This window comes from Aquarana catesbeiana, linkage group LG11, assembly GCF_042186555.1.
Source record: "Aquarana catesbeiana isolate 2022-GZ linkage group LG11, ASM4218655v1, whole genome shotgun sequence".
Lineage (NCBI taxonomy): Eukaryota > Metazoa > Chordata > Amphibia > Anura > Ranidae > Aquarana > Aquarana catesbeiana.
This window is the reverse complement of record NC_133334.1, coordinates 41,382,672-41,409,627: the sequence shown is the minus strand read 5'-3', so window position 1 is coordinate 41,409,627 and position 26,956 is coordinate 41,382,672. Positions and strand designations below refer to the sequence as shown.

Genomic DNA, 26,956 nt, shown 5'->3' with positions numbered 1-26,956 from the left:
CCCTTAATACCTAGCACCCATATAGATACACTACTTCATCTCCAGCAGCTATAATTAACACCACCCTATTAATACCTAGCACCCACAGGGCGGCACAGTGGTGTAGTGGGTAGCACTCTTGTCTAGCAGTAAATAGGGTTGTTGGTTCGAATCCCAATCACGACACTACCTGCCTGGAGTTTGCATGTTCCTGTGCCTTGCGTGGGTTTCCTCCAGGTATTCCGGTTTCCTCCCACACTCCAAAGACATGCAGGTAGGTTAATTGGCCCTGGTATATGAATGTGAGTTAGGGACCTTAGATTGTAAACTCCTTGAGGGTAGGGACTGATGTGAGTGTACTATGTATATGTAAAGTGCTGCGTAAATTGACGGCGCTATATAAGTACCTTAAATAATAATAATAATAATAATATATACAGTACACACTGCTTCATCACCAACAGCCATAATTACCCCCCCTTAATACCTAGCACCCATATAGACACACTGCTTCATCTCCAGCAGTCACAAATAACCCCCCCGCCCCCCCCATACCTACCACCCATATATTGTATACACACATTGCCTCATCTCCAGCAGTCATAAATACCCCCCTCCCCAACACCCATGTATACACCCTGCCTCATCCCTATTTGCCATGTATACACCTCCCTGGATAGGTGGTGTCGGCTGGTTCACACCAGATGCAGTCCAGTGTGTTTTAATTCTGCATCAAAAAACATATGGATGGTGTTTAACATGGTTTCCAATGTCCCTAGTTTACACCAATGTAGTTCCAGTGCAGTCAACAAAAGTAAATCATGTTGCATTTTTTCTGTATGGAATGCATTTAAAATGCGGCAAAACTGATCAAAACCACACTGGAAGGCACATGTCCTAAACTGAGATGAAGAAAATAAATAGGGAAAAACACACCTGAACGCATTAAAAAAAATGTGCATGCAGAAACGCATCCTTAATGCAGCAGTTGTGGTGTGAACCGACCCTTAGATTTTGGGTAGAGCACGGAATGGTTAGACCAGGTTTTCATTGCCATGACAGTAGGTTGTAGAACAAGAGAGCCACATCACTGTTTATTACAGATATTCATATAGCGCTGACAGTTTACAGAGTGCTTTACATGTTCCTATTTCACATTCATACACACAAATACTGGGGCCAATTTAGACAGGAGCCAATTAACCTACCAACATGTCTTTGGAGTTTGAGAGGAAACCAGAGTACCCGGAGGAAACCTACACAAGACACAGGGGGGACATGCAAACTCCATACAAATAGAGTCCTGAGCAGCATTTGAGCCAGGGAACCCAGCGCCTCAAGGCAGAAGTGCTAACCACTGTGCTGCCCCCTAAGTCCAGAATAAGTCCAGAGTCCTAAAATCCGGAATTAATTTTACTTGTGATCAACAGGATAAGCCAACGTGTTTCGGGGGTTACAAAGGTCCCTCTTCATCAGGACTGGAGATGACAGAAGATTGAGGTCTGGACTAGACTGCGAGATAAAAGAAATAATGTGAGGCTAATGAAATGCCTGTTTCAGCTAAACTTCAGCTGTTCCAATGATATCTGGAAACCCCTCAAAAGGTCCCTAGGACTAGAAATGAGCCTATTAATCAGCATAAACTATCCACCAACTATCACAAAATACTCGTCAGTCCAGCGCCCTCACCTTTCCTACTACACAAGGTGCTCATTGCTGAGTCCATGCTGGTTAGATTGACCCTTTATTTGTCTTGGTGACCCTTATCAAAGTGATGGGAAATCCAAAATGATACAGTTGCTCCTAGAACAGAAATGGAGAGTAATTCTTCCAATGGTGACACCCATTTCAGTGTCGACTATCTAAAAAGGGATTTTCTGTCATTTACTGCTGAGTCAGACAGGAAATGAAGGGAAATCTCCTTAATGGAACACAGACAGCAAAATAAACTTTACAGAGTATCTAATCCCTACTCTGTCTACAATGAAATGAACACGTTTTTGTTTGATGTCCTTTGAGGAGGGAAGCTGGCTTGCAATGTCATTGCTCTACACAAATAATGACTGCCGTATACTAGTGAGTGTTATCTTTTTGTGAGCCCAGCCTGATCTCCTTTGCTTTGCTTTTTTTGTTCTCCAGTTACTCCTGGATGCCGGCGTCAGTGTGGAGGGTTCAGCAGGGAACAGCAGAGAAGACAACTATGCAGAGACGCCTTTACAGCTGGCCTCTGCTGCAGGTACTCCTTACATCCACCCCTGGCCCAGGGCCGTCTTTAATATTGATTGGACCCTGGGCAAAAATTTTCTCTCCAAATGCTCTGAGACATACAATAAATAGCAGCTAGACTTAATATCAGTTTACTGTATCAGATCAGGCAGCAATTGCAATTGGTTGCCAGAGGTTACAGCATATCATTACTGCTTACTGACTGGTTGCTAGAGGTTACAGCACACATTACGGCTCACTGATTAGTTACTAGAGGTTACAGCAAATGATTTATGCTTTGTTAATTGGTTGCTAGAGATTACTGTACAGTAATACTGCTCACTGATTGGTTTCTAGAGGTTACAGCACATCATCTCCTCACTGCAGGGGGCATGATATAAATATGAATGCCGCCTTTATTTACATATCAATGCCACCGGCCGCAGCTATTTACTTATGAATGCCGCCGCTATTTACATATGAATTCCGGTTATTTACATGTAAAAACAGGGTCTGCAGGTGAGTCATCTGTACACAACAATAGGGCAGAGCTGGGCAGCATTAGTAGCAGCACTTCACACTGAGATATCAGGACACAGCACAGGACTAAAACTTTAAGGGAATTTAAACTGGGATAGCTGACAAGTATGAGGCAGCTGCTTTGGGCCCCACAACAATGACAGGGCCCAGGGCAGCTACCCCTTTTGCCCTGCCTTAAAGACTGCCCTGCACCGGGCATCATCACATTTCTGTCACCTTTTCTAACTCTTGACCTGAAACCTGACAGTGTCTGCTATCTGTCAGGGATTCCATTGGTGAGATCTCTGCACTGAATTCCCAGGTCTGCATATCTTCCTTGTTCTTTATAAGGGGTTCCCACCATCCATGCTGGATTTTTTTCTAAGGTCTCATGCACACTTGAGCTCAAAAACACTGCTTTTCCAGGCGTTTTAACTTTTTTTTTCTCTGCCTCTGAATGTACATCTATGTTAGCCTATGTGTTCATGCACAGTATAGGCGTTTACAGGAGTTTAGAGTAGGGTTGCACCGATACTAGTATCGGTATCGGTGCCGATACCGAGTATTTGCACAAGTATCGGTACTCGGTACGCAAATGCACCGATACCTGAAACCGATACCTTCAGGCTCGGTTCTTTGAGCTGTCAGTGGGTCTCCCCGATATTAAAGAAGTCCGGTAATTGGAGCTGTCAAAAAAAAGAAGAAGCAGCCGGCAATGTTCATTAACAACAATGCTCAGCCCAGAAACACTAAAATAAAAAGAAACATTGTTTCTTTTCTTCATCTGCAGATCAAAGGGATGAACAAATGTTCCTCTGTTAAACCCCTTAATAACCCTTAATTTACTCTAATCAGCCTTAATTAACTCCCTATTCTCCTCCATTTAATTATTATTTTCCTGCTTTTTTTCTTTTGTCCACGTCTATTGTATAAACGATAAACAATTAAAACTTTTTTTTTTTTGTTTGCTGTGTTAGTGAATATTTTTACACATATATATATATTAAAATATATTTACACATTTCACATTGAAAAAGCGCTAAATTAAAAAAAAAATCTATTTATTTCATTTGTAAATAAGTTTTCAATGCTTTGTACCATTGCTGACAGGTGAAGTTCAAACAAAAAGTTGCGGTAGGTATCGGTAATTGATATCGGCGAGTACTCAAAAAAAAAGTATTGGTACTCGTACTCATTGTAAAAAAATAGTATCGGTGCGTCCCTAGTGTAGAGGCAGAAAAAACCCACCAAGTTGCATTCAGGAGAGGAGCTTATGAGCATAAAAACGCTTAAAAAGACTAAACGCTCATACACATGCATTAACGCTAGGTGTGATTATGCATATTAATACATTCTAATGGGCAGAATAAATTAAAGTAGAACTATAGGCAAAACTTTTTTTTTTCATTTTGGATAGAGCAAGGAAGAGTATAACCCCAATGTGTCCCATTGCAGAGATTTTCCTTCACTTCCTGTCCTGTTGCCAAACAGGAAGTGAGAGGAAATACCTGCAAATTAAGGGATTTCCTTGGGGACCCCCCAGGTCACCAGAACTAGTGTCCCCATTGGAAGATTTCCCTTCTATTACTTTTCTGGGGACAACCCAAAATTTGGGATCTTCTTTTACTTTCACTTTCAATGACAATGGTAAACAGGACAAATAGAGAGGGGGAACCTCCCCTCAATGGGGGCACAGACAGCAATAAAAACTGTCAGGTGTTCAAATCCATCTCCAGTCTATCCAAAACTAGAAAAAAAAGTTTTGCCTTTATTTATACTTTAATATTCTGGCCAATAGAATGCATTAATGCCAGATGTGCAAATGCTTGTAAATGTGGCTTTGTAATGCGTTTTTCTGCTGTTAAACTCCTGTAGGTGAAAAATCATAGAGATTACAGTGTGCATGTGGCCTTTATATGGGACACACATGTGAAGAGGAAAATCCAAAGCATCCCAGGTGGGCAGAAATCAATGGTGTAACTAGAACCTTGAAGGCCCGGTGCAAGAAACCCTAGTAGTTTTGCACCAATGTCAGTAATTTTTAATTTATTTTTTTTACCATCTTTTTATTTTTATTTTTACAGTATTTTTTTTTTTTTTGTAATTTTCTTAGGAGCCCCATTGGGGGTCTTTGGTGAGATATCAGGAATTTAAACAGACCTCTGATGTTTCACATTTGAGAAAGAGAAAGAAGATTGAGGACATAGCCCTCAATCTCCATCTCTGCAGCCTCAGCTGCACTGAGTGAAAGGACAGGAATAGCTGTGTACAGAGCTTCCCATTCATTCACAAACTAAAGCATAGTAAATAGTTTACTATATTTCAGTTATGAATGGACAGAGTCAGTGATCGGTACGAATCACTGACTCTCCATACAGCAAAAGGAAGGGGCCGGTAAATTATACATTTACCATCCACTTCCCAGCTCTCCATCCTGACAGATCCCCGGGGAAAGGAGAGCACACAGGAGGGCAGCAGAAAGAAGCTGAATGCCTGCTTCTCCTCCTCTCCCTCCTGCAGGCATTCTGTGGCTGCAGGAGGAAAATGAAGAGATTGCTTCCTCTATATGCAGGCGCCCCTCCCCCCCCCCCTTTCAGGTGTACAGGGGGGCCGCATGGGTCACCTGCAGCATGGGGCCGGGTCGCAATTGTGCCCCGTGTAGGTACGCCCCTGTCAGGAATTATGATAGGGAAATACCTACTGTTTGAGTATCTTAGCCCACCAGGCTCCACTTTGGTGTGGCCAGACCTTTTACATGATACTAGGTCCACTTAAAGGGTATTTGAGATTGACTAACACACGCCAGGGGGCACATCAAAAGTATTTTCTTTATGTAAAGGGTTACATAATGTAATAAGTATCAGAAACCCTGTTCTAGATTAAACAGGAATTTCAGTCTGGCTGATGCTAGCCCTTCCCCCCACCCCCGAACTGGCACCTCCATCTTTGAAAGTCCAGTGTATGCACAGATGTGCCAAAGGGCTCTGCCCAGCCTTTGGGACCTGGCAGAGACCTGCGGTGGCACATATGCAGACAACATAGTTTCAGGATCTCTATATTAGTGTCAACTTGCACATATAAAACCCTGCATGTGCCAAAGGTCTTTGTAGGTCCTGAAGGCTGGGGCATGCACGGAAGCAAGCACAACGCCATTCCCAACAGGAAATGCTGCGCTGAACAAAAAAGTCCGAAGCAATTAAAAAAAAAATGTATCCAGTTGTGAAAGATGGAGGGTTCTGGAGCTAGGTGCAAATATTTTCTGCTTTATTAATTAAGCAGTTATACATGGAAGAGCTATGAGGTTTTGACTCTGGGCTCCCCTATTTTGGAAGACCCATAAGAGGGCAGTATTATAGTCTGTATTTATTACCTCTCCTGGAATAATGATATACAGGGAATAGTGTACATATGGATAAGGGGGTAGGCTTGTAGTTGTGCCAGTTGTCTGCAGCAGGACTTCATTTCTGATCTTCTTTGTAGGTAACTATGAGCTGGTCAGTCTGCTCCTGGACAGAGGAGCCGATCCCCTCCTGAACATGCTGGAAGCCGGTCGGGTCTCTTCCTCGCTACATGAGGACATGAACTGCTTCAGCCACTCAGCCGCACATGGGCACAGGTACGAACCCGGGGAATTCAACACTTCCACTTCTAGAAGACTCTCTGGCTTTGGCCCTGCTCTTACCTGTATGGTTCTAAAATCAAATGTAATTAATCATAAACATTTATTTTCTGTAAATATTTAGTGAACATTTCTAAATCCTAATGCTGCGTACACACGATCGGATTTTCCAACAACAAATGTTCGATGGGAGCTTGTTGTCGGAAATTTCGACCGTGTGTCGGCTCCATTGGACATTTTTTGTCGGGATTTGTGACAACAAAAATTTGAGGGCTGGTTCTCAAATTTTCCGACAACAAAATCCGTTGTCGGAAATTTTGAACGTGTGTACACAATTCCGACGCACAAAATTCCACGTATGCTCGGAATAAAGCAGAAGAGCTGCACTGGCTATTGAAATTTTGCTTTGTTTGAACCATTTGGAGGTGGACTTACTGTTGTGTTTCGGATCATTGTCCTGCTGCATAACCCAAGTGCACTTGAGCTTGAGGTCACAAACTGATGGCCGGACATTCTCCTTTTTCTGGTAGAGCTCAGAATTCATGGTTCCATCAATTATGGTAAGTCATCCAAGTCCTGAAGCTGCAAAGCAGCCCCAGACCATCACATTACCACCACCATGTCTGACTGTTGGTATGATGTTCTTGTTATGAAATGCTGTATTCGTTTTATGCCAGATGTAACGGGACGCACACCTTCCAAAAAGTTACATTTTTGTCTAATCAGTCCATAGAACATTTGCCTAAAAGTCTTGGGGATAATCAAGATGTTTTTTGGTAAATGTGAGATGAGCCTTTGTGTTCTTTTTGGTCAGCAGTGGCTTTGGCCTTGGAACTCTCCCATGGATGCCATTTTTCCCCGGTCTCTTTCTTATTGAATCATGAACTCTGATCTTACCTGAGGCAAGTGAGGCCTGCAGTTCTTTAGATGTTGTTCTGGGTTCTTTTATGACCTCCTGGATGAGTCGTCGTTGTGCTCTTGGAGTCATTTTTGTAGGCCGGCCACTCCTGGGAAGACTCACCACTGTTCCAAGTTATCTCCATTTGTGGATAATGGCTCTCCCCGTGGTTCACTGGAGTTCCAAAGCCTTAGAAATGGCTTTGAAACCCTTCCTAGACCGATACATATACATTACTTTGTTTATAATCTGTTCTTGAATTTTTTGTAGATTGTGGCATGATGTGTGGCTTTTTGTGATCTGTTGGCGTGCTTCACTTTGTCAGATAGCTTTTATTTATGTGATTTCTTGATTCAACAGGTCTGGCAGTAATCAGGCCTGGGTGTGGCAAGTGAAATTTAACTCAGCTTTCCAAAAAAATTGTGGTTAATCACAGTTCATTCATGATTCAGCATGGGAGGGGGCAATTACTTTTTCACATGGGGCCAGGCAGGTTTGAACAGCTTTTTTCCCTTAATACATGGAATAATAATTTAAAAACTGCATCTATGGATTTACTCGGGTTATCTTTGTGTAATATTAAAATTTGTTTGATGATCTGAATAATTTAAGTCTAAGAAATATGCAAAAAAAAAAAAAAAAACAGGAAGGGGGCAAATACTTTTTCACAGCACTGTATGTGAGTGCGGGACTTCATGTAAATCTCATGTGTTCCCACACTTGCAGCAAAAACGCACTGCTGTTTAGCAAACGCACAGGGGGCCATTACTTCTTAATGGCAACCCTACGCATCGGAAACCACAGCACGTTTTCCCGTGTGCAGAAACACATAGCACTATGAGGTTTCTGCGTGGCTGCTGTTTTAGAAAGGGAGTAGGGACCTTTTCGCTGCGTTTTCCTGCAGGTACAGCAGCTAATTCAAATAAATGCGACCGCAGGGAAGCCGCGGTTGTGTGAACCTAACACAGACAGAGCAAATGCGGGCGCATGTATCATAAGCAGGAATAGCATACAGTCACTCTTCTCTATCTGTGCATCAGACTGAGTTTATTATATTATTATCATTGAATATATTATAATCATTGAATATATAAATATATATAATCATGCTAAATTAATAGCAGTATTTGCTTTGTGTTTAGTTTAGAGAATAGATTGACCGACGGGCAGCCAGAATGTTTCATATTGTAACTTTGTAATGTAACAAAGCAATTTATTTTAGTTATATTGCACATTCCAACTACAGTATTTGTGATGGAATTTTGCTGTATTTGTGATGGACGCTCCCTATATAGTGTAGCACTAGCGCCATCTACTGTCTGAAAAAAATGGTAGCAACCTATGCCAAAGCAAAACCTGAACCACACAGTATTACAGTATATAGGGCATGTTTTATTTTGACAAATAAAACTGATTAACATATTATTATTATTATTTTTATCAATAATTCTATTTTGTGGTCATTTCCCCCAGAGCTAGCGTGTATTTGTCCCCTGTCCTGTTTTTATAATCTCCCAAATCATTTACATAGTTGGACTATGTTATTATTTATTTAATTACATAGTCAGGTTGAAAAATGACACAAGTCAATCTAGTTCAACCAAAAAAAATAAAAATACAATCCCATATACACAATCCTATACCAACAGTTGATCCAGAGGAAGGTTAAAAAAACCCCAGCTATTTATTACCGGTGTTTATATAGCGCTGATAATTTACGCATCACTTTACATATTTTACATTCACATCACTTCCTGTCCTTGGGGAGCTCACAATCTAAGGTCCCTGTCTCACATACATACACATACTAGGGCCAATTTACACAGGAGCCAGTTAACCTAGCAGCATGTCTTTGGCATATCGGAGGAAACCCACACAAGCACAGGGAGAACATGCAAACTCCATGCAGACAGTATCATGGTTGGGATCCTAACCAATGACCCTATTGCTGCCAGGCAGAAGTGCTAACCACTAAAGCCACCTATGCTATATTGTCAGTATCATATCTTGCGTTGTTGCCTCAGCACCCAAGTGTTCCATAAATTTATTCTAAAATAATCGGTAACCGGAGACACTGTCTCTGATCTGAGCTTTCAGTGCTGAACAAGACTTCAAGAATAAATGTGTTCATACGAAGTCTCACCATAATCATGTGATTCAACTATCCAATCAAGTTGTATCCAATCAGGCAGACCCTTGCATTGCATACTTGTTGGTAGACCCAAAGAAGATCGTACAATCAGATAGGGCTGGGCAAAAAATCATTTAAATCTTGAATCAAGTTGAGTCAAATCGATTCAAAATTTAAGCAAAAAATTTAAGCCGCGGCCTCACCTAAAAGCTCCTGCCCGCAGCTCCTCAGGACCGGCGCGGTGTCCAAAAAAAAAAAAAAAAAAAGCTCGATTCGAATCGTTTTTTTTTTTTTTGAGAAAATCGCCCAGCCCTACAATCAGACTGTAATGTGTACGGCGATCTTAAGCACCTCAACAATCTCAGCCACCAATCAGAATCAGACGTGCTCTGAAAGTTTGCATCTAGCTGGGGGCAAAAGAAGTGCTCCAGCTCCTAGTTAAAACAGGTTCACAGTTCATAGTACCCTGCTGAGCTTTAGCTTCCGTAGGCTCCTGCACATATCTGTATTTTTATTATGTTCCTATATATTGGTGGTAGAGATCAGACCACATTCACTCTTTTCTTCCCTCTAGGAATGTCCTGCGTAAACTGCTGACTCAGCCCCAGCTCTGTACAGGAGATGTCCTCTCCCTGGAAGAGATCCTGGCGGAGGGGGTGGAGAGTGACACCTCGAGTACCGGCAGCTCAGATCAGGGTCCTATCCGGCTCTGTAAGACCAGAATGAAGGCACTGCAGGAGGCTACTTACTACAGCTCAGAACATGGCTATCTGGACATCACGATGGAGCTGCGTGGCCTCGGTAAGATTCTGCCAGACCATGATCCACACATCCTCCCCATATTTGCCATAGAAGTTTGTGTGGCACTCGTGTAACTATGCCAGCACAGAGCACTGGAGTGATATGCCAGCATAAAACATTGGAGTATTGCGCCAGCACAGAGCACTGGAGTGATATGCCAGCATAGAACAATGGAGCATTGTGCCAGCATAGAACAATGGAGCATTGTGCCAGCATAGAGCACTGGAGTGCTATGCCAGCATAGAACATTGGAGCATTGTGCCAGCATAGAGCACTGGAGTATCAGTAAGCATTAAGGCTTTGTTCATACGGGCAAACTTCAGTGTACACCCATCCGAGGGCTGTGTCTACCTGCATGGGGATGTACAGGTGTTACACACATTCCCATGCAGGAAGTCCTATTCGGGTCAATTGGGAAGCAGTGGCTGCATGGACACACGGCTCCCAATTTGACATCCATGCAGGTGCGTGTACATGGAACACAGGGCTGTGCACCCACATAGGTGTCAAATTTGGAGCAGCGGTTGTGTCCATGCAGTTGTTGCAGCCCTATTTACATGACCGGAACTGCCTACACTGGGATGCATGGAACACCTGTACATCCCCATGCGGGGAGACTCGGCCCTCGGATGGGTGTACACTGTAGTATGCCTATGTGAATGAAGCCTTACAAGCAAAAATCAGCCACAAATCATAACGTGCAGGGGAACCGGACTATGTAGTGATAAAAAAGTGTGAGATTTCAGGTTTTAAGTCAACCACACAGGATTGAACAATCCCATTTACCAACTACAATAAAGTGTAAATCTGGCCATACACTATACAATCTGATCATACAATTTCTGTATAATCTCCTTTCAGGCAGGCCCTCATACTACATAGATGATGGTAGATCTAAAGGAGATTGTACAATCAGATTGTAGAGTGTGTGGTCACCTTAAAGTGGTTCTAAAAGCTGAAGGTTTTTTACCTTCATGCATTCTCTGCATCAAGGTAAAAATCCTTCTGAGTGCACCCCCCCCCAGCCCCCATTATACTTAATTGAACCTGATCTTGATCCAGTGATGTGCATAAGAGCAGCAATTCTCTTCCTGCTCATTGGCTCAGACCCAGCATCGGGAGTTATTGGTCCTCTCTGCTGTCAAACACAGCCAGTGAGGAGGGAGCAGGGGGCGGGGCCGAGCTGCGATCTGAGCCAGGAGGGCTGGTGGGGGACAGATTTTGATTCGATGCAAGAAATCTGGACGTTTGCCCGCTGTGGTCATTTTTTCATACTTCAGCTCTGCTTTGTCTTTGTAAAAATTAGGCTTCTTGCGCACAGAGTAATCGCATACCCAGGAAATGCTGCTGCTGCAAACAGCTGTCCATTGAGATGCATTAGAAGATGCATTGTGGGTTGTATAGAGCACCTGCATGTGCGGGAGGGGGGTGCTCTACACAACCTGCGCTGTATCTTCTAATGCATTTCAATGGGCAGCTGCATTATGCATCAGGGGGTCCTAGGACAACATGCACCAAACACACACCATCTGTGTCCGGAACATTTGTCTGTGCGGTTTACAAAACCACATACAGCTGCATCTTCTAATTAATTCTTAAGGGCGACTGTAAGCAGCAGAAGTGGGCCCTAGGAAAGCGATTACGCAGGATTCGCATGCTGTACGTCCATGTACGTGAAGCCTTACTGTTCATGGTGACAGCTGCAGACATCTTTTTCCCTCTCTGTGTTCTACAGAAGGTGAATTATTGTTTTTAACGAAAAACTATAATGGTTTGGGGTCATGTTAATCGATTTACAGTTATTCATTGTTTTAAGCATTTTTATATATTCTTTAACCTATATTTTGATTATTATTATAAAAGCTTCATGGGTTATACAGAGACTTTAACTATATTTTTAAACTCTTTCCTTTGCAAATGAACATATAAAACAGGGTGCACCCATGACTCAGAATTTTCGGGACACTATGGGGTCTATTTATAAAAAAAAATTTACAAGCATTTGCACAGCAGCAACAAAATTGTCATATTTTTTCTAATACGTTTATTTTCTATGATGATCGGCACCATCTAGTGGCAATAATGTGGCATTTTCCTGATTGGGTTATTTATTATAGCCACTAGACAGAACTTACATTTATAAGAAATCATATCAGATGAAATACATTGATATTTAAATGCGGCTGTACAAACATTTGTCACATTCATACAATGCCAGTTTGCTTTTGTTTTAAAGTTTTTAGAAAATAACCTCCAATATTCCTTTATGTATTCTAGGGGTGCCATGGAAGCTGCATGTATGGATCGAGTCCCTGCGGACCTCTTTCAACTACTCACACCGATCCATTATGGAGAACCTGCTGCAAGAGTTCACCAGCATACGGGAGGAGGATTATAACGAGGAACTCATTAACGAGGGCCTTCCTCTTCTATTTACCATATTCAAGACCACTAAGGTGAGAATCGTTCGTATCCTGAGCCTCATGGGGAAGTACCTGTTCAGAGGCCCATGGAATGCGGTACGTTACCAGGACTCAAAAACTTTCTTTTCACCATTTTATTGTAAAAACATTAAGTCTGTAAGTCAGGTAGGTTGGCACTGACTTTGTGTCATTAGGCTTTCACAATAAAACGGTAAGAAGAGCATTTTGGAGTGCTGGTGACTACATTCCACTGGATTCTTCAATGGTGCCACCCGTTGTGTCATTTCCAGAACCCACCGTTCTGATTGAAATAATATATACATGTGCTAAAATCCCAATAGCTTGTACATGTATATAATCCATCAGGTGCTAAAGGAGTGTTACCACTAAAAAAATCTGAATGAACACTCTGCACATTGCTATAAACCCTTTCCAACAAACTGCAATAAAAAAAAAAAACCTGGGATTTTTAGTTCACATACATTGCAATGCATGTTTAAGCCGGCCAACTGTGTCAAAGTAATCACTCTCTGGCCAGTCCCTACTCTTCTCTACTCTCTACTCTCTACTCTCTACTCTACTCTACTCTACTCTACTCTACTCTACTCTACTCTACTCTACTCTACTCTACTCTACTCTACTCTACTCTACTCTACTCTACTCTACTCTACTCTACTCTACTCTACTCTACTCTACTCTACTCTACTCTACAAAATACAAATGCTCCAGTGGATATAGTGTCATTATGGGGCAAGTAGATACGAGTTGGAGGAGAGCTACAAGGTTCAGGTCTTGTCTCTGACCTTCAAGATATACCTGTGCTCCAATCCCAATAGTTTATAAATGTATATAATCCATCAGGTTCCACTGTCCTAATTGGTCACATGCTAAAAGGGGTCTAGCCCACAAAAGGACAATTAAAGCAGAGCTCCACCCAAAAGGGGAAGCTCTGCTTATTTGCCTCCCCCCCCCTCTTCCCTGCCACATTTGGCACCTTTGGGGGGAGAATGGGTATCTGATTTTGACAGGTACCTGCTCCTACTTCTAGCTGACTTCACAGCGGCAAGCTCATCCGGAAGTTCTGCCCTTTAAGGTTCCTGCACACATATTGCAACGCGATCATTACATTTTCCATTTGATCTTTTTTTTTTCTTTTTATATAGCCATTGTGGTGTATTTGAAATTGTGTTGAATACATCCTCATGTACATCGGCTTTACCAATTTCATTTATATACATAGCTGAACAAGATTTTTTTTTTTGGCCAGAAAAAACTTTATTAGGGTTGTACAATCATAACGGTTCCAGAACTAAACAGATTCCAATCGCTTTAGCTCGAACAAGATATTTACGAAGTTCTAATGCTGACCATACACAATATGCAAAATCGGCCGATATTAGGTCGTTTGGACAGTTTGTACATTTTTCGGCCAGTTAAAGGGCACAAATCGGTAATCAGTTGTGATGTTTTTGAGCCAAAAAAAAATTTGGAAAGAATTTCCAAAAAAGTTCGGAAATTTTCTGCCGAACGAATGATAAAAAGAAAGGTTAATGTGTTTCTCGTCCAAACTGTTTGCACTAGGTATATGTGAAAAAACAAACAAAGAACGGATTCATGTATGTCCATTGAACGATTTATCGGTCATTACATGATGGCACTATCGGTTGCTCTCATGGCCGAGTGTTCGTTTTTTGAAAATGAGCTTGAACAATTTTTTGTATAGTGTATGGTCGGCATAAGTTATTTTTTAGGGTCCTTCATGCTCAGAGCTTAACAGAACAAATTTTTTTTTTTTTTTTTTTTTTCGTGCAGAGAGAGCTCTGTGATTGGAGGAGAGCAGGACATGACCAGGTCCTCTCCGCCAACTTCAGAGTCCTGGGTCCATCGCTGTGCTTTATAAAGGTGCAGTGGACCAACCAAACCACTGCCTTTAAATAAGCCCCTTAGTTTTTTTCTTTAGTCCCCAAGATACATAAGAATAAAAAAAATGGAATATCAGTATTAGTTGGAATTAACTGATAAAATAAGTACATTGTAATACAACGCGTTTTTCTGTCTGTTCTGCAGAGTGACGCTGTGTCGCAGCAAGTGGCTGCCATCTTTGCTCATAGCTATGGAGACAGCCCAATTCCCAAGATTCCTGATATACACAGGGCCCTTCCCGCTCGGCTTGGTGAGAACTGCAAGTCCTGCTAATAAGATGTATGTGCTTCTAGTATGGGGATCTCTGACTAATACCATGTTGTCTGACAGATCCCCACTTCCTGAACAACAAGGAGATGGCGGACATCACGTTCCTGGTGGAAGGAAAACTCTTCTATGCTCATAAGGTCCTGCTGGTCACGGCCTCCAACAGGTAATGTAGTGTAGCTGTAGCAGTATAGTTCCACATACATATATCTAGCAACTTCCAGTAATAGTAATGAGGGTGGAGAAGACTTTTGGCTCTCCTTGCAGTCCTCCCTACAATGTATTTCCATGTCAGGTGGCGGTCTTATTCCAGAGCTTTATGTGACCCATTGTACAGAACTGAGAGTCCAGATTGAAGTGGTTAGTGACTCTTGGGGCCCTCTCTTTTTGTCCTATTGACTGTTAATCCCTAGAGCAGTGGTCTCCAATCAACAGCCCTTTGCTTGCCTTTATCTGGCCCTTGAAGGCACCACTGCCACTGACACCAACAATGGGCACTGCTCCTCCCACTGACACCCACAATGGGGCACTGCTCCTTCCACTGACACCCACAATGGGGCACTGCTCCTTCCACTGACACCCACAATGGGGCACTGCTCCTCCCACTGACACCAACATTGGGGCACTATTCCTCCCACTGACACCAACAATGGAGCACTGTTCCTCCCACTGACACCAACAATGGAGCACTGTTCCTCCCACTGACACCAACAATTGAGCACTGTTCCTCCCACTGACACCAACAATTGAGCACTGTTCCTCCCACTGACACCAACAATGGAGCACTGTTCCTCCCACTGACACCAACAATGGAGCACTGCTCCTCCCACTGTCATCAACAATGGAGCACTGCTCCTCCCACTGCTGTCATCAACAATAGGGTACTATTCCTTCCACTGACACCAACAATAGGGTGCTATTCCTTCCACTGACACCAACAATAGGGCACTATTCCTTCCACTGACACCAACAATAGGGCACTATTCCTTCCACTGACACCAACGATGGGGCACTATTCCTTCCACTGACACCAACATTGGAGCACTATTCCTCCACTGACACCAACAATGAGGCATAATTCTTTCCACTGACAACAAAAATGGGGCATTATTCCTCGCACTGACACCAACTATTTCTCCCCCTAATACTAAAGATCAGATATTGTTACTCATTAAACTGGCCTTTCTTTAGAAAGTTTGGAGACCCCTGACATAGAGTGAAAGGAAATCCTAAATTTTGGGGTGTCACCAGAACAAGAACAGAGGGGACATTTTCTATTGAGGAGCCAGTTCTGGTGACAACCTCATTCTGGAGGGATTTCCTCCCACTTCCTGTTGTAGCTATGGGACAGGAAATGAAGGTAAATCTCCCCAATGGTACAAAGATGGAAAAACACACTGACAGGAGTTATAACCCTCCCTAATCAATCCAAAAAGAAAAAGGTTTTGCTTTTAGTTCTAATTCAGGTCTATCAGATAGGCTGCCTAAAAGCCAAATTAAAGAGACCCTAACACCAACCTAAAAAATGCAACTGAAAGTACTGGACATCAAGGATTTTAAATGCTAACTTGCAGTGTTTTCCTTACTATACATTCTTTTTGACTACCCCAGGAAGAGTCCTATCCCTAGCACTGCCCCCTCCCTTCTTGCATGTCATAGCCCTCCCCTCTTCTAGGAGTGTCTAATCACTCTCTGTGCTGGCCCAGCTCCTCCATGTCTCCCATCAAATCCCTAACAACATTCTAGGTAGCGTCCAGGGTGGAAGAAGTCAATGAATATTATAGAGTTGGGATTGGCAATGTCGGGCAGTGCTGTGGTGAAACTACAAATCCTATCATGCCTTTGACTGTGAGTCTTGCAATGCCTCCTGGGACTTGTAGTTTCAACAGATGAAGTACTGAGGATCCTTGTTTTAGAGTGTCTCTTGAGTGACAGCTCATGGTTTCCTGATAGCGGTACCTAGCAGGTGTCTTTGGATGCCTAAAATATAAACATATAATCTTCCAGGCGATTTTTGTAGAGATCAATGGTCTGGAGACAGAGTCTCTTTAACCACTTCAGCCCCTGAAGAATTTTCTGACCAGAGCACTTTTTGTGATACGGCACTGCGTCGCTTAAACTAACAATTGCGCAGTCGTGCGACGCTTCACCCAAACAAAATTTTGGTGGTATTTGATCACCTCTGCGGTTTTTATTTTTTGCGCTCTAAACAAAAAAAGACCGACAATTAAAAAAAAAAAGCAGTATATTTTTACTTTTTGCTATAATAAATATCCTCAAAAAATATATAAAAAAACTATTTTTTTCCTCAGTTTAGGCCGATATGTATTCTTCTACATATTTTTTGGTAAAAAAAATTACAATAAGCGTATATTGACTGGTTTGCGCAAAAGTTATAGCGTCTACAAAATAGGGGATAGATTTATGGCATTTTTATTATTTATTTTTTTTTATTAGTAATGGCGGCGATCTGCTATTTTTACCGTGACTGCGACATTATGGAGGACACATCGGACACTTTTGACACTATTTTGGGACCGGTGACATTTATACAGCGATCAGTGCTATAAAAATGCACTGATTACTGTGTAAATGACATTGGCAAGGGGTTGGTGTGATTCTAACTGTGGGGGGGATGGGTTTACTATAACATGACTGAGATCACTGCTCCCGATGACAGGGAGCAGTGATCTCTGTCATGTTGCTAGGCAGGTCCACCTGAAAAACTGACAGGCATACCTGATCGATCCATCTGTGTGAAAGGGATCTTTGCGTTGTAGCTTGCGACAGGAAGTGCTGGTACTGGCAGGATCTCCAGGCAAGAAACTTTGCAACAAATTTACACATTTTTATAAATTTCTTTTATATTCTAAAAATAGATTTGGGTCTACATACACATTGGAGGAGATTTATTAAAACTGGAGCACGCAGAATCTGGTGCAGCTCTGCATAGAAGCCAATCGGCTTCCAGTTTTTTTTTTGTCAATGCTTAATTGAACAAGCTGAAGTTAGAAGCTGATTGGCTACCATGTACAGCTGTACCAGATTTAGCAGATTTAGCAGATCTCCCACGTTAACACACAATAAATCTCATATGGGACTTTAGGGTCCTTTCACGTGCTTTTGCTTTTTAAAAAAAAAAATAAGTGCCTGAAAAGCTCACGTTGCGGTGAAAAAAATCCTCTTTGGAGCACTAAAAAAAAAAAAATGCACCTTCCCATTGAAAGCAGTGGAAAAAGCTGTAAAATTGCTGAAAAAACATGCCCACTATGCGTTTTTGGTGCAGTTTTTAGAGTCACATGTCCTTTAAAAACGGCGCCGCAAACTTGGCAAAATTGCATATGCGGTTTTGCAACGGATCAGTGTGTAAGTGCCCTAAGTGATTAAATGTACGCCTACATTAATTGGTCTTATTTGTTTTCAAATTAGATAAGATCCTTAAAGTATATTATTATTATTATTATATTTTTATTGTTTTAGGTTTAAATCTTTGCTGAATTCTCTAAGCGATGGAGAGGATTCTTGCCCCACAATTGAAATCACAGATGTTAAGTACAGCATTTTCCAGGTATGTACGCTTCCTGCATAGAAAAGTCCTAAATATTCCCTATTGGTTTAAAAGGAATCTTTAAAAAGCCTGTGCAAACATAACGAATGTTGAAGAAGGAGAATATCGCTGCCTGCCTTATTATAATATCAACTTTGCCAGCAAGGTCAGAGCTACCCTTAAAAGATAACTCCATCTTTATGGTAATGTTTCATGTTAAACCCATCTGTAGGGTGTAATGTGAAAAATGGTCACGTTCTACACAACCACGTCCTTCATTCCAGGATCTGTGAAAGAAAACGTTACAAGTCCCATCTGCCACCCTGGCAATGGTACTGTGCTTTTCAATGGAGCACAAGCGCTGTGACATCACACTTGTAGTCCATTACATACTTTCTTCATTGAAGGTCTGTATCTCTGGATGGGCCTATGGCTGGAGGAATAGTCTGCAGGATCCAAAGCACTGCACTGATTGCAGTTGCACGGCTTTGTAGACTTCAATGCAATATATATATATGAAATATATCAATAAATTCATTTAAATAGAAAAAATAAAAATATTTATGAAAAAAAAAAAAAAAAAAAAAAAAAATTATATATATATATATATATATATATATATATATATATACACAGTTGTGCTCATAAGTTTACATACCCTGGCAAAATGTATGATTTCTTGGCCATTTTTCTAAGAATATGAATGATAACCCAAAAACTTTTCTTTCACTCATAGTTAGTGTTTGGCTGAAGCCAATTATTATCAATCAACTGTGTTTACTCTTTTTAAATCTTAATAGCAACAGAAACTACCCAAATGACCCGATCAAAAGTTTACATACCCCAGTTCTTAATACCGTGTATTGCCCCCTTTAACATCAATGACAGCTTGAAGTCTTTTGTGGTATTTGTGGATGAGGCTCTTTATCTTCTCAGATGGTAAAGCTGCCCATTCCTCTTAGCAAAAAGTCTCCAGTTCCTGTAAATTCTTGGGCTGTCTTGCATGAACTGCACATTTGAGATCTCCCCAGAGTGGCTCAATGATATTGAGGTCAGGAGACTGAGATGGCCACTCCAGAACCTTCACTTTATTCTGCTGTAGCCAATGACAGGTCGACTTGGCCTTGTGTTTTGGATCATTGTCATGTTGGAATGTCCAAGTACATTGATGATGATTGATTGATGAATGCAAATGTTCCTCCAGTATTTTTTGATAACATATTGCATTCATCTTTCCAGTAATTTTGACCAAATTTCCTGTGCCTTTGTAGCTCACACATCCCCCAAAACATCAGCGATCCACCTCCATGTTTCAAAGTAGGAATGGAGTACCTTTCATCATAGGCCTTGTTGACTCCTCTCCAAATGAAGCGTTTATGGTTGTGGCCAAAAAGCTCAATTTTGGTCTCATCACTCCAAATGACGTTGTGCTAGAAGGTTTGAGGCTTGTCTCTGTGCTGTTTTGCGTATTGTAAGCGGGATAATTTGTGGCATTTGCGTAGTAATGGCTTTCTTCTGGCGATTCCACCATGCAGCCCATCTGTCTTCAAGTGCCTCCTTATTGTGCATCTTGAAACAGCCACACCACATGTTTTCAGAGAGTCCTGTATTTCACCTGAAGTTATTTATGGGTTTTTCTTTGCATCCCGAACAATTTTCCTGGCAGTTGTGGATGAAATTTTAGTTGGTCTAACTGACCGTGGTTTGGTTTCAACAGAACCCTTCATGTTCCACTTCTTGATTAGTGTTTGAACACTGCTGATTGGCATTCTCAATTCCTTGGATATCTTTTTATATCCCTTTCTTGTTTTATACAGTTCAACTACCTTTTCCCACAGATCCTTTGACAATTCTTTTGCTTTCCCCATGACTCAGAAACATCAGTGCAGCTCTGGATGAAAGATGCAAGGGTCTGTCAGGAGTCCAGAAACTCATTGACCTTTTATACACACACACTAATTACAAGCAAACAGATCACAGGTGAGGATGGTTACCTTCAATAGCCATTCAAACCCCTTTGTGTCAACTTGTGTGCATGTTATCAGGCCAAAATCACCAGGGTATGTAAACTTTTGATCAGGGTCATTTGGGTAGTTTCTGTTGTCATTATGATTTAAAAAGAGTAAACACAGTTGATTGATAATAAATGGCATCAGCCAAACACTAACCATGAGTGAAAGAAGTGTTTTTGTGTTATCATTCATATTCTCTGAAAAATGGCCAAGAAATCATAAATTCTGCCAGGGTATGTAAACTTATGACCACAACTGTGCATGTAGGTAAAGCTGAAGTTTGTGTCCCTAATTTTTACATAGTTACATTGCTCCAACTAAGCTTGGACCATTGAAGGGGGGAAGGCGCCATACTTGTGGGATCCCCATGGAAACTGAAAATCACTGTAGTATATAGTAGACATCGCTACTCCAGTGATCTCCGCTAGCTTCTGGGTATCGTGCCAAGCGGCTGTCCTGCTGCACTGTGAGCATAGAAGGTCACTTGTTCGGCCTGGGCACCATTTAGGGTACACTTTGCATTATCTAAGTGAATGCAAGGCATTCTCTGATTGGACAAAATGGAGGGGCAGGGTGGTGACATCATGATCGCCACCTTGTCCAATTGGAGAACATTCATTTAAAAAATCAAAGGTGCTCTCAGAATGGTGCTCATGCCAAGCAAGTAACCTCCTGTGTGCAGTAAGCGTTCTCTGATTGGACGAAGTATAGAGACTGGGTGTGGATATCATAATTTCCACCCTGTCCAATCAGAGAACATTCATTGAGAAAATGTGTTCTCTGCATGTTGCCCATGCCAAGAAAGCAACCTCCTGTGTGCAGTAAGAAACAAGGCAGCTGGTTGGCACAAGACCCCGAAGATAGTGGAGATCAATGGAGTAGCGCTGTCTAATACAGTGACGCTTCTAGAGGGGTCCCACAGGCATGGCACATACAAACTTACATTGGTCCAAGCTGATCCAATATAAATATGTATATATTGCCATATCTAAACTTCAGCTGTAACCTTTATAATAAAATTCTAATTGCTTAGGGTTGCCAGATCTACCCATAAGAGGGATGACACCCTGGTGGGTTCAGTCCATCTGCCCCATCCACAACTGAAAGTTCAGTATGGATGGATGCTGCCAGGTTGGCACACCAAGATCTCTGAAGGTCTGTTGTGAGAGATTGTGCAACATCTGTGCTCTGCCCACTCGCCATGGTTGGCATGAGAGGGATTTTCTTGCTTGGCTGCGTCTTTGCTAGGGTCTCCACTTTGAAATGCATGGCATCAGCTGGATATCCATTTTGGGTGGAAGTGATCTTCTTTTGCTGTCCTAGCAGAGTATTATATGCTGGCAGATACATGCATGCGGAAATATTCAGAGACATTAGGACCCCCCCCCCAGCATATCCAGGTTTGTCCCTTTCCAAGAAATCAGAAAATTCCGCAGCAAACATCCTGTTGGGGCTCCCAGAGCCAGAGAAGAGTAACCGTCTTCCTAGGCCGATGTCTTGGCTGCGTATTCCTGAGCTCCCAGCTTGATGGGGAATACAGGTGTTCTCTCTGCCATGGAGTTATCAGTAATGTGCTGCCTCCAGTCCATTCACTTTTCCAGATGGAGTGACCCCGGGGACACAGTAATTATCAGGCGAGATCCCCCTTCCAGGTCTCAGGCTTTGTTTTCCATTGAACACAGATGAACGGAAAAGCTAAAACACAGGAAAGGGGGATCTGGAGAAGAGATTCTGCTGAGAGATTGTTATAAACATTATGTACCCGGGGACATGAGATACATATCTGTCCTCTGCAAAACATAAACTGACACAATGGTAAGAGCACTGCCACTAAACCAACAGCTGCAGGTTAATACACAAGAACAAAGATTACCCGTCCATAGATGTGGTGGCTGCATTCATCTTCTTTTAGGCTTTCTTTATTTTCACCCTGTGATCCTGCCAGTAACACACTCCTGTCCTAGGGTGACAACACTCACTGTACTGTATTTATGCAGGAACAGCGTTGTCACCATAGGACAGGAAGTGTTAACCAACACCTTCCACTCTCCTCTTCATCATAACATAGCGGGGAGTTCAGGCAGAGAGCAAAGGAAGGTATCAGCTGAAAGGGTTTCTGGTGCGATCAACGCAGTTTATTTATGTTATTTTTTATATTAAAACTGAAAAAAAACAAAAAACTTTTAATGGTATATTTAACAGCGAACCGAGGGAAAAAATAAAGAAGTTATTTGTTCAGGTTATTAGCTGCCTTTGTTTTCTCTTATTCTCACCTGATGACCCTGCCAGTAACAAAATTCCGGTCCTAGGGTGACAACACCCTCACTCGCTGTACTGTATCTGTGCAGGAGCAGCATTGTCACCCTAGGACACAACTATAGAACACCTCCCCCTCTTCTCCATAATATAGTGCAGGGGGGTTTTGTAGTTAAAAGTTGAGAACAGTAATTAATGATAATAATGCAGCACAGGAAGTTATCAGTGCACTGGATTTCTGGCAGGATCAATGGGTATGGGCTCCACCCACGCACTGCTGAAAACAGAGACCTTCTCCCATATCCACCACCAGTCACAATGTGTAAAGGTGTACAATAACACAATTTTTTTTTTATGTTTTTTTTTTTTAATTTTTTTTTTACCTTACAGCTCTATGCCATTTGGATTCAATCTAAAAAAAATGTCCCTGGAGCCATATAATGCTACTAGTTTAAGTGCAGGCATTTTTTTTAAGTGTTAAAGGACAGTCCTGGTATTTTAGTGTTCGGTATTAAAGCCCTCCCCCCCCCCCCCCCTTTTTTTTTTTCTTTTTTTTTTTTCCAAAAGTGTATGTATGCCAAAATCTTTCTTGTTTTGGATGCAATATGGAAGGGTTAATTTCTTTGTCTTTGTGTACCATTGGGGAGATTTCCCTTCATTTCCTGTCCAAGAGACACAACAGGAAGTTAGGGGAAAGTTCCAAAGTGAGGGGAATTCACCTTTTAGACATATGTGCCCACATTGGCAGATTTCTTCTCTCTTCTTCCTCTTGGGAAAACTCTTAGGAAAAATATGGGATTTTCTTTTTCTGTGACATTGATCAGCAGTTCTAATAGAAAGGGTCGATCTCCCCAGTGAGGGGGACAGACAGCTATAGAAACTTAGGCAAAGGGTTTAACCTTTTTCGCTGCCAGATCTGTACGTCGTAAGGACCTGACAGCAGGGGGGGTTATACACACATTCCTGGTGGCTGATTGCCACCTGCGCTGCCACCCGATTGTATCCATGCATCCACACACACCCCCCCGGCGTCACTGATAGAAAATATAGGGTACTGAAGTTTGTTGCCATTTAACGGGTGCCCACAAATTTAAAGTGGGTGTTAAGCCACTTTCACTTCCTCATACCATCCCCTCTGTGTGCTAATCCTGTGTGAGTGATTTATAAAAAAAAAAAGCCTGCTATACCTCATTTCACAGCTCTTCTCAGCAATCACATGACTGGCTGGCTCGCTCCTCTCCCCATATGACAGATGAAATGGGCGGGGCTGAGATTCCCCTGCTGACATCACTCGGGAGAGGAGGAGAGAGAGCCGGTCGGTCATGTGATCGCAGAGAAGAGCTGTGAAATGAGGTATAGCAGACTTTTTTATTATAAATCACTTCACACAGGATCAGAACACAGAGGGGATAGTATAAAGATGTGAAAGTTATTTGAGCAGCAGGAGTTGCAGGGGCGGGCACTGTCAAGAGCTGACAGGGAGGGAGGGAGGGGGGAGAGCACAGAGGAGACAGCAGGCTGCAGATGATGGAGGCACGTAAACTGACCACGGTGTCAGGGCTCAGCAGCCATGATATACAGTGGTCAGTTTACAAAGGGGAGGGTATAGCCAGGCAGGATCAGCCAGGTATGACAGGTGGCCAAATGATACAGCACAAGCACTGTGCTGTATAAAATGCTTTAAAGGAACAGGATCTTTTTTTTTCTTTGGGTTAACAAACCCTTTAAGGTTTGACATATTGGGTATCTATTTACTCTGCCCAACCTCGCCTTTTTACAGTATCTCACAAAACTGAGTACACCCCTCACATTTTTGTAAATATTTTATTATATCTTTTCATGTGAAAACACTGAAGAAATGACACTTTGCTACAATGTAAAGTAGTGAGTGTACAGCTTGTATAACAAAGTAAATTTGCTGTCCCCTCAAAATAACTCAACACACAGCCACTAATGTTTAAACCGCTGGCAACAAAAGTCAGTACACCCCTAAGTGAAAATGTCCACATTGGGTCCAAACTGTCAATATTTTGTGTGGACACCATTATTTTCCAGCACTGCCTTAACCCTCTTGGGCATGGAGTTCACCAGAGCTTCACAGGTTGCCACTGGAGTCCTCTTCCACTCCTCCATGATGACATCACAGAGCTGGTGGATGTTAGAGACCTTGCGCTTCTCCACCTTCTGATTGAGGATGCCCCACAGATGCTCAATAGGGTTTAGGTCTGGAGACATGCTTGGCCAGTTCATCACCTTTACCCTCAGCTTCTTTAGCAAGGCAGTGGTCGTCTTGGAGTTGTGTTTGGGGTCGTTATCATGTTGGAATACTGCCCTACGACCAGTATCTCTGAAGGGAGGAGATCATGCTCGGCTTCAGTATGTCACAGTACATGTTGGCATTCATGGTTCCCTCAATGAACTGTAGCTCCCCAGTGCCGGCAGCACTCATGCAGCCCCAGACCAGACCATGACACTCCCACCACCATGCTTGACTGTAGGCCAGACACACTTGTCTTTGTACTCCTCAGCTGGTTTCTGCCACACACGCTTGACACCATCTGAACCAAATAGGTTTATCTTGGTCTCATCAGACCACAGGACATGGTCCCAGTAACAATAGCCATGCAGACCAATTTGATGCAGTGTGCGGCGTATGGTCTTGAGTACTGACAGACTGACCCCCCCACCCCTTCAACCTCTGCAGCAATGCTGGCAGCACTCATACCTCTATTTCCCAAAGACAACCTCTGGATATGATGCTGAGCACGTGCACTCAACTTCTTTGGTCGACCATGGCGAGGCCTGTTCTGAGTGGAACCTATCTTGTTAAACCGCTGCATGGTCTTGGACACCGTGCTGCAGCTCAGTTTCAGGGTTTCAGCAATGTTCTTATAGCCTAGGCCAACTTTATGTAGAGCAACAATTCTTTTTTTCAGATCCTCAGAGTTCTTTGCCATGAGGTGCCATGTTGAACTTCAAGTGACCAGTATGAAAGAGTGAGAGGGATAACACCAAATTTAACACACCTGCTCCCCATTCACACCTGAGACCTTGACACAGGGGAGGGAAAATGGCTAATTGGGCCCAATTTGGACATTTTCACTTAGGGGTGTACTCACTTTTGTTGCCAGCGGTTTAGACATTAATGGCTGTGTGTTGAGTTATTTTGAGGGGACAGCAAATTTACACTGTTATATAAGCTGTACACTCACTACTTTACATTGTAGCAAAGTGTTATTTCTTCAGTGTTGTCACATGAAAAGATATAATAAAATAATTACAAAAATGTGAGGGGTGTACTGTATATTTTTTTTTATTAAATGGGTAATTTACTGTGATTGTGTGCCCTAAATCTCACTTATGTGTATTTTTTTTTTTTACTGACATTTTGCATTTCCTAGACCTTTTGCGGTAATATCGTGTGAAATAAAAAATTGGAACTACCACTTTTTTATTCTCTGTGGTGTCTGCTTACAAAAAATATATGTTTTGGGGCTTTTATGTAATCTTCAGGCCTAAAATAATTTTTTAAAAATGTATGAAAAAATGGCTCTGGCAGCGAAACCTTCCCCACTCTTACATAGTTAGTCTGGCTAAAAAAAAAAAAAAAAGACAAAAAGTCTACCTAGTTCACCTAAAAGGAAAAAAAAATAATATATACATACACACACACACACACACATACACAATTCTATATATACAGTCCTAAACCCACAGTTGATCCAGAGGAAGGCAAAAAAAAACCCAGAAAAGCATGATCCAATTTGCTACAGCAGGGGAAAAAATTCCTTCCTGATCCCCCGGAGGCAATCAGATTTTCCCTGGAACAACTTTACCTATAAATGTTAGTATTCAGAGCTCTATCCAAAACTTAAAAAAAATAAATAAATAAATAAAAAAGGAGGAGGTTTTACCTAAAGATACACTTTAAGATTTGTATTTTATGAAGGCTTTAGCCCAAAAACATGACACTGCAGGGACCTCCTGCTTGTTTATGTCTGCGCCAGACTCGGCAGTCCATACTGATGTGGGGCACCAGCCTTTGCACCAAATAAAGGGCACCTCGGTGAGCCCCAGACCTATGACGCCCAGCACTCACAGTATGTCCTCAGTTTTCCAGATTGAGGGATGCTGGACATCTTTCAAACTAGAAGACTGAGGACATCTTGTGGCCAACAGGGGGTATTGATGTATTGTGGCAGTATGGGTGTTACGCAAGGATTATGGCAGGGAGGTCTCTCTGCTGAAGTATCCATGGACTATAAATGGATCATGGTGGGCTAAGTCAGTCCCTGTATAACACCGAGGATGGACTAGCCAAATAAGAAACGATGGGCCTCCAACATTTAATGAGGGACCGCCATTGGTGTAGAGAC

The 26,956-nt window shown here is 42.2% G+C and overlaps 1 protein-coding gene across 2 annotated transcripts in view; it reads left to right on the top strand.

Annotated features, from left to right (window-relative positions):
• ABTB2 (ankyrin repeat and BTB domain containing 2) overlaps window positions 1-26,956 on the top strand; it is a 231,092-nt gene that overhangs the window by 195,776 nt on the left and 8,360 nt on the right. For both annotated transcript variants that reach the window (XM_073604210.1, XM_073604209.1), the window contains 7 exons: window positions 2,119-2,215; window positions 6,184-6,319; window positions 9,926-10,152; window positions 12,430-12,608; window positions 14,643-14,748; window positions 14,829-14,931; window positions 18,246-18,333. In XM_073604210.1, coding sequence (XP_073460311.1) covers window positions 2,119-2,215; window positions 6,184-6,319; window positions 9,926-10,152; window positions 12,430-12,608; window positions 14,643-14,748; window positions 14,829-14,931; window positions 18,246-18,333 — 936 coding nt within the window. The remainder of the gene's footprint in view (window positions 1-2,118; window positions 2,216-6,183; window positions 6,320-9,925; window positions 10,153-12,429; window positions 12,609-14,642; window positions 14,749-14,828; window positions 14,932-18,245; window positions 18,334-26,956) is intronic.